General features: G+C 45.7%; 1 protein-coding gene across 2 annotated transcripts in view; it reads right to left on the bottom strand.

The window, feature by feature from the left end:
• Positions 1-2,832: 2,832 nt before the first annotated feature.
• Positions 2,833-7,659, bottom strand: part of tfap2e (transcription factor AP-2 epsilon) — a 13,453-nt gene continuing 8,626 nt past the window's right edge. For both annotated transcript variants that reach the window (XM_076754980.1, XM_076754982.1), the window contains exons 4-7: positions 7,465-7,659; positions 5,208-5,326; positions 4,530-4,668; positions 2,833-3,916 (exon numbers count right to left, since the gene is read on the bottom strand). The exon at positions 7,465-7,659 is cut by the window's right edge and continues 37 nt beyond it. In XM_076754980.1, the coding sequence (XP_076611095.1) occupies positions 3,655-3,916; positions 4,530-4,668; positions 5,208-5,326; positions 7,465-7,659 (715 nt within the window). In that variant the 3' untranslated portion in view covers positions 2,833-3,654. The remainder of the gene's footprint in view (positions 3,917-4,529; positions 4,669-5,207; positions 5,327-7,464) is intronic.

Consider the following 7,659-nt stretch of genomic DNA (forward strand, 5'->3'; position numbering starts at 1 on the left):
AGGTGTTCTGATTGTGATTCGCTCCGTGCACCTGAGCAAGGCTGTCAAAAACAAATCCGGGTACGCTTCAGGAAATTATATTTTTTTAATAGTGCACTCTGTTTATTGCACCACCAACCAACGCGCTCGCTGAATTTAAATCAACTCGAGCCGAAGCCCACACTCGCTCCAACTCCGACCTTGGGAAGTTGAAATTTGTGCCAAAGTGAATTATTCTGTGGTGGGTGTATCATCAGATACAACTCCCTCAACAAGACGGCCACTACAAAGGCCAACAAGCCGAACAAAGATAAATACAAGCGCTTGTGTGTGTTTTCCAGACTCAAGGTCCACTTACCTTTCCAGGGTTTTTTAACTTCGTCCCATGGTGTTCATCAGTGTTTGTTCTGCTGTTCTCTTTTCACACAGAGCAGGTTAAGACCGTACTCTTTCTAATATTATTTGCAACAGTTACCACCTTGAGCAAGCATTTGATGATGGTGGCAAGGAAAAACTCCCTTCTAACAGCAGAAACCTGGAGCAGAACCAGACTGGGCAGCCACTGGCCTCGACCAGTTGGGTGAAAACAGAGAGAGAGAGAATACAGCGGCATAAAAGAGTTGTGTAAATGAAATATGCATTGAGTTCCTGCACGCTGTCAGCACTGATGCCATTGGAAATGCAGCGTTTTTGTTTAAGACATTTGTCAGGCATCAAATTCGTAACATGAAACAACATCTTGATGCTACAGAGCCACAGGCATAAGCATAAGCTTGTTTTTTTTTTTTTTTTTTTTTAGATGTGCTGCTGACAGCGTGCAGGAATTCAACACTTTTTTTTTTTTTTTTTTTTTTTTTTTTTTTTACACGTTCTTGATTCTGAAATTGGTTTTGTAAAATCAAGAACGAGCCTGCAGGTGTGTTTGCAGGATGATCCTCAGGAAGAAAAAAAAAACCTTCGCCCGTAATGATTTGCTAAAAAGTAGCTGGTGAAATAAATTAATTTTGACTGTGTACAGGGAGTGTTACAGTGAATGAGCACACTTATACACAGCTGTAAATGGAAAAACCAGGCCAAGTTGGTAACACAGCTGAGTGTGTGTGTGTGTGTGTGTGTGTGCGTGTGTGTGTGTGGCTCTATCATCGTCTCCTCTCTCCACCACAGACAGGTGATTAATAAACATTAAACAATCCCTCCTCTCTCAAACACACCGGAATCTGACGGGAAGAGCAGCATATGTTTGCCTGGAGGCACAGAGAGAGATGGAGAGCGGCCCCGCTGAGTGTCAGATAGAGGGAGAGAATGGGGGAGAGGAGGGTGAGGAGGAGGGGGGGGGGGGGGGGGGAGTTAGGTTACAAGAGAGGGAGATGAAGGCATGAGGGGGGAATTGACACAGGAGGGTAATGAGATGGGAGGAGAGAAAGGGACATACGGCAGGTAGAGATGAGTGATGTTTGAGAGTGTTCGAGCGGGCGACACGTGTATGTGCGCCGTCCCTGGAAAGCAGTAATTGTGTTGAGTGTCTCATCCTGGTTAAATAAAGCGAAGGACTGTGCAGGAGAGGTGAGGCGAGGTCGGCGGGAGGAACGCAGAACAGATGGGCGGAGGGGGGAGCCGAGGTGTGTGGCTGGTTGGGCGCTGGGGGTCGCGCCGCCGCCTCGTATCTCCCAGGTACGGTGTTCAGGGCCGCAGCTGTGACGCCGCTGTCCCCCTGGGCCCCTGCTGGAGCCCTACATGCATAGAAGGGCCCTGATTTTCTCCATGCATTATACGTGTGATTCAGGCCCCTGCTGAAGTGGCTAAATCCCTGTAAGCTGTGCTAAACCTGCACTAGACAAGTGCGAAAACAATTAGTATTACATTAATACTTCAAGTGGTTTATCAAACTACAAGAGTCTGGAGTCTCTGTGAGGACCGACCGAGGCTGTGGACTAAATGCAAACATCAGCATGCTAATATGCTAACGCTTAACATGTTCATCTTAGTTTAGTGTGTTACTGTGCCGACATTTGCTAATTAGCACAGAACTCAAAGTACAGTTGAGGATGATGGGGATTAGCTTCGTCATTGGTCATTGAGTTTTCAGGTATTTGGTCATGAACAAAGTAAAAGCTTGACCTGACAATGGCGCCACATGAAAGGTAGTTCAGTTCATCCTGAGGGGAACATGAATCTCTCTGTCCAATGTCACAGCAGTCCATCCAATAGTTGTGGAGGCATTTCTCCCAAAGCTGCGAATGTCAACCTCATGGTTTTTCTAGAGAAGTCAGATGATCGCTAAAGTCACGAGGGCTCATCCTCTGGGAACCATGAATGTCTGTGCAAAAGTGTGGACATAATCATCTGCTAGTGTGGCTGAAAAGACCAAACATTTACTGTTTCAAAATTTTTTTTTTCTGATTAATATACTAGTAGATTGAATATCTTTTGGTTTTGGACTGTTAACACAAGCAAAGTGAAGACATCATTTTGGACTCTCGGAAACCGTAATGGACATTTTTCATATTTTCTGACGCTTTATAGACTGAGCAATTAACCAAATCATCACAGAAAGCATAAAATGAATGGACAGATTGATCGATAAGGCCATTGCGTGTTATTTGCAGACCTCGCTATGAGGTGTTGAACTCAAAGTGCTCACTTTGCCTGCAGGGATCAATAAAAAGTATGATTGAGACAAAGGGAAAGAGGATGCATGAAGAGCAGAACAAAAGCCCGCTGTCACCTTTGAACTTCAAAGTACATTGACGTGGGCAGTTGTAGTAAAAGGTGAATGAAGATAGGAAAGCAATTACTTTTATTCTTCTGATATCAGAGATGACAATATTAAAACACACTCTTGAAACACAACCATCAGTTCTTAATTGTTTAATAATATATTACATTTATGCCGTAATACAATAATAATAACAACAGTAATAACATTAATAATAAACATACACAGAAAGTACAAAATGATTTGTGTTATTTTCTTAAGTTACCAACACGCAGTACTTCAAAATAAAAGAAAACAATTCTCCTTTAGCTGCCTTTGACTCCTCCGTACCTCACTGCTCGAGAACCCAGAGAACTCAATTTCCCATGACCACCAGTTAAGAAGAACTACACATGGAAGCTGTGCTTGTCCAGTCAGAGTGGAGTTAAAAGCCTCCGGAAGGTCCAAAGGAGCAAAGAGCAGGTCGTCGTCTCAGATATGGCTTGCAGCACTTCCCAGATGAGTTCAGTCCAAAAGTGTGTGTAAGTGTGTGTGTGTGAGTGATGAAGGCAGGGGTTTCTAAAACACAGGTAAATCTGACATGTTTAGCAGAATTAAAAAAAGGGGGGGGGGGGGGGGTAAACAAAAAGCATACAGCCATATGTGGGAACTCATCCTGAAGAGACGTTTGTAGACGCCATCGTGACACAAACCAGCTACTGAGAAGAGAGGTCCATGCGGCATTTTGAGTGAGGTGGTTGTGGACACACATAACAGTACAGATATCATCATGAACCCCCGCCTCCTCGACGAGAGGGGCCGCAGGGGTTTCTGGGAGGTAAAAGTCTCAGTTTTGATCCTGAGGGCGAAGGTAAAGACGCAGAGGGGCATCAGTCACTTTCTTTCCCCCCCCTCTTTTCTCTTCCTTCCTGCCTCTCATCCATCCGTCCGTCCACCAGCACGTCGGCCTGTCCTCCCGCTCATTTGCGGTGCTTCATCTCCTTGTCGTGGTGGCTCTTCCCTCCCCCTTCTCCTTTGTCCAGCATTTTGATCGCCTCCATCAGGTAGCTCTGGAAGGCGGAGAGCGCGGCGCAGATGGCGGGAGTGCCGAAGCCGTGGGTGAGCAGGCTGAAGTGGGTGAGGCTTCCCTGGACGCCGGGCTCCAGGCAGGGGGTGGGTCGACTGCCGCCCAGTGGAGAGCGGTCCTGGGACATCAGGTCCACAAACTCCTTACAGATCTCCCTGAGAGGAAACAAGATGTTAGTTTGTGATTATGGCACTCTGAGATGTGATAAACAAGATTGTATTGTATTTACTCTGATTGAAGTCTGAAAAAGTGAAATTATCTGATTTTTACCCCCACAACAGAAAGGCCAGTGGGCTCAGAGAGGGCCAACTCAATGAAAGTGGATATACTAATTAATTATAATTTGATCAGCATTTGCCATCGATCTGGTACACCTGGTATTCAGCACTACCTGTCCTGAAGAAAACTCTTAAAGAGGCTCTCCAGCAGTTCAGTATTACCCTTCTTTTAAGTTGTGTGACCCACGAGGAAGAGTCTAAAAAAAAGATGGATCTAAACTGAAGCACAAGACGATGAAACATGCTGATCTTTACTCCTTTAACCTCCAAAAACAGTGGATCCTACACTTCCCATAATGCAGCTGGACTGCACCTTTTGCTAGCCTCCCTCCCTCGTTCAAACTCCACGCCTCTCAGTTTGAAACACCGGCTTTCTGTCCAACCTCACTTGAATTTTCTCAGACTTGACACTGACGAGCAGAGCGACTTTGGCGTGGAAAATCGGCGGCGTGCTCCTTCTGATGTGCAGAGGTGGGGATGAAACACTCACTTGGTGGCGAGCAGCATGCTGCGCCGTGTCGGGAGCTGGTCCGGCTCGCTCTGCCTGCACAGATACTCAGCTGTGGCTCTGGCCGGAAACTCTGTCTCACACACGTAACCGAAGTCCCGAGCCAGATGGACGGCCTCACCTGCAGGAGGAGGAGGAGGAGGAGGAGGAGGAGGAGGAGGAGGAGGAGAGTGCGTCTATTAAAACTAGCACAGCACAAACAGGGATAAAGCCAACTATTCCAAGAAAAAGAAGAAGCAGCTGCTGCTTTGGTCTGCTGCTTAGAGTCAAAGGTCAATGCTTCAGCTTCGATTTCATATCAAATAATTATCCGTATAAACGCTGGTAAACGGCCCGCAATCGACCGCCCGGGTCGGGTCGGGTCATGAGACGAGCTCCGCAGCCGTTTTTCTCACTTTAACTTCTCAAACAGTTCACTGCGCCTTGGCTTCGTGGGGCCGCGTTGGCTTTTCAAACGCCACCCTCCACGTGTGTGTGTGTGTGTGTGTGTGTGTGTGTGTGTGGACACGCACACACGCATGCAGCCACCCATGCTATGACTGTTTATTCGTGCCTGCTCACGCGAGGATATTTCTATGTGAATATGTGTCTCTATCTGTCAGCATGTATGCAGGTCACTGTGTGTGTGTTTGTGTGTGTGTGTGTGTGTGTTTTCCCTACCCTCCACTAGAGATGTTAGGAGAGTGACGTTGGCTGCCTTGCGTCGCCCGGCGGGCAGGTTGAGGCCAATCTTCTCCAGACGCTCTCTCAGACAGCGGCCACCATTCTTTGACTTCGCCCTGAGGGGGGACAGAGAGACAGAGAGAGCAGTTTTTAGGAGCTGGCCCTTGTGTGTGTGTGTGTGTGTGTGTGTGTGTGTGTGTGTGTGTGTGTGTGTGTGTTTGTGTGTGTGTGTGTGTGTGTGTGTGTTTGTCTTTATGAGTTTTGTTGTGGTGTGTATGTGTGTGTGTGTGTGTGTGTGTGTGTGTGTGTGTGTGTGTGTGGTGAAGCTAAAATCTCCCCACAGTATGTTGCCTGTCAACACTGCTAGCGTCTTATATTTTTCAGTTCTTTTAGATTTTCCTTTACTTTCCTTTGCCTGTTCTTCATTGTCACAGGTCTAAATTCAAAAACCTTTCAGTAGTTCTAGATAGACAGCGGTGGCAGAGGAAGTATTCAGACCTTTTATTTAAGGAAAACTGACAATATAATAGTGTAAGATCCACTTAGCATTAAAAATCTTACCAAAATAAAAGCACAGATGTATTAACAGGATACGAATACTTTAATAATCAAATTTCAGTGCATTGTATTTTAGAAACTGATTATCTTAATTTCCAAAGTAAAGTAACTACAGCTGTAACACAATTGTAGTTGGCTAAAAAGTACATATTTTCCTCTAAAATGCAGCAAAGTATAAAGCACAACAGAAATACTCATGTTAAGTATAAGTACATGTATTGCCATCAGAGTAGTTGTATCTCTCTGCTGAGGAGGGACTGAGTATTTACTCCTCTTTAGATCTTTTAATTATGTCCTTTTAAAGTATTTCAGCTTGCAACCCAAATCGTAAAGTTGCTCTCTCGCCCCGAGGCTGAGCTTCATTAAACCGCATTGCTTCTCTTGTGATTTAGTCCCATGACCCATTTTGGGTCCTCAGCTGTGGCCCCATAGTTCAAGTTAAAGCGGTCTTATTCTGAAAAGCTTCAGGGGAAAAGGTAGAAATGTTGTCATGTGTGACAGCAGAGGGTGTTTACACCAGGAGCCTCCGTCATATGGTTCAGGAAGTAGTCTGTGTCATGTGCAATGTGTGGTCAGTTTATCATCGTCATGCTTCTGTTGCTGCATTCATAAAGTTGTATTTAACAAAGAGGATGTTTTGGTAGCTTCTATCGCTCGCCTGAGGTGTTTGTGCGACTGTCGTTCAGAGTTAAAGACTTTTCTCTGTAACCTTTCCACCAAAAAGCAGAAACATCCCTGAACTCCATCCACAAACCTCCTGAAGTTTCCTTTTTACTGAAATAACAGCGTAGAGCTCCCGTTTGGTGCCTGTTTGACGGCCTCGTTTTTGATTATTATGATAAAGTCTGGAGTCATGATCGCTCGAGGTCAGTGAACCTTAGCATCTGAATCACCACAAACGCTATACTTTTACAGTTTAAAGCATGAAGATCAGGTAACACTTCATATGGAGGTGCACATATTCCCTTTAACCAGGTACTCACTAGCATGTATGTTAGCAGCACTGGCTCCTTTATAGTCATGAAAATCTCTTATAAATGCTTTATTCTGGGGGTTAGGGTTATCAAGATTGTAATTAATGCACAAAATGTTTTATAAAGAGTCAATATGCTAATAATATGTATGCTAATGAGCACTAAGTTATTGTTAAAAGTGCTACCGAATAGCAACTTATGAGGTTTAACCAGCAGTTATTCTGTGACAGAATAACTGCTGGTGTTACTGGTTTCCTACATTTCCCAGGATGGCTTTCGACAGCATTCAGCACAGGGCCATGAAGTTACTGTTTGTAGATGAGTTTGCAGCCAGTTTGGTGACATTTGAAAGCTCTGCTGAGAGCTAAATGGTACTCTCATCTCTCAGCATGAAAGCTTGTCATTTAATGTTGGTTTCGCTAGATGGTTTAATACAATGAAGTTAACTACGAGCTAAGAATCTACCTTCAGCCAGACAGGAATGAGGGAGATACGGCACTGAATAACAGAATGGGCTTGCTAGTGGAAAGTACGTCACCAACAGCTGTTTCCATCTGACTTCAAGACCCTTTGTACCTCACCATATGTTGCGTACGCTGCACCCGTCTATAAGCTGTAACAGTTCAACCAAGGACAGATTTCCCTTTATCTCCTCACACGGTTGCATTTTAACCGTTTCAGAGGCCTAAAGGATGCTGGGAAACCGCTCGTCTTCCCCTCACCTGCGGAGGACTCCACCCAGCAGAGAAGCGTTGAGGCACTCGGGTGGGGAGAGGCGTCGCTGCACCTCCCCGACCGTCACCTTGTACTTGGAGGTGGAGCTGAGCAGCGAGAGGCGACCCGGGACCGAACAGAAGACCTCTGCCGGGTTGGACACGGCTCCCATGCCGAGACCCTCCTTGCCGATGGACAGGGCC

Source organism: Chaetodon auriga, chromosome 17 (assembly GCF_051107435.1).
Source record: "Chaetodon auriga isolate fChaAug3 chromosome 17, fChaAug3.hap1, whole genome shotgun sequence".
NCBI classification, from domain to species: domain Eukaryota; kingdom Metazoa; phylum Chordata; class Actinopteri; order Chaetodontiformes; family Chaetodontidae; genus Chaetodon; species Chaetodon auriga.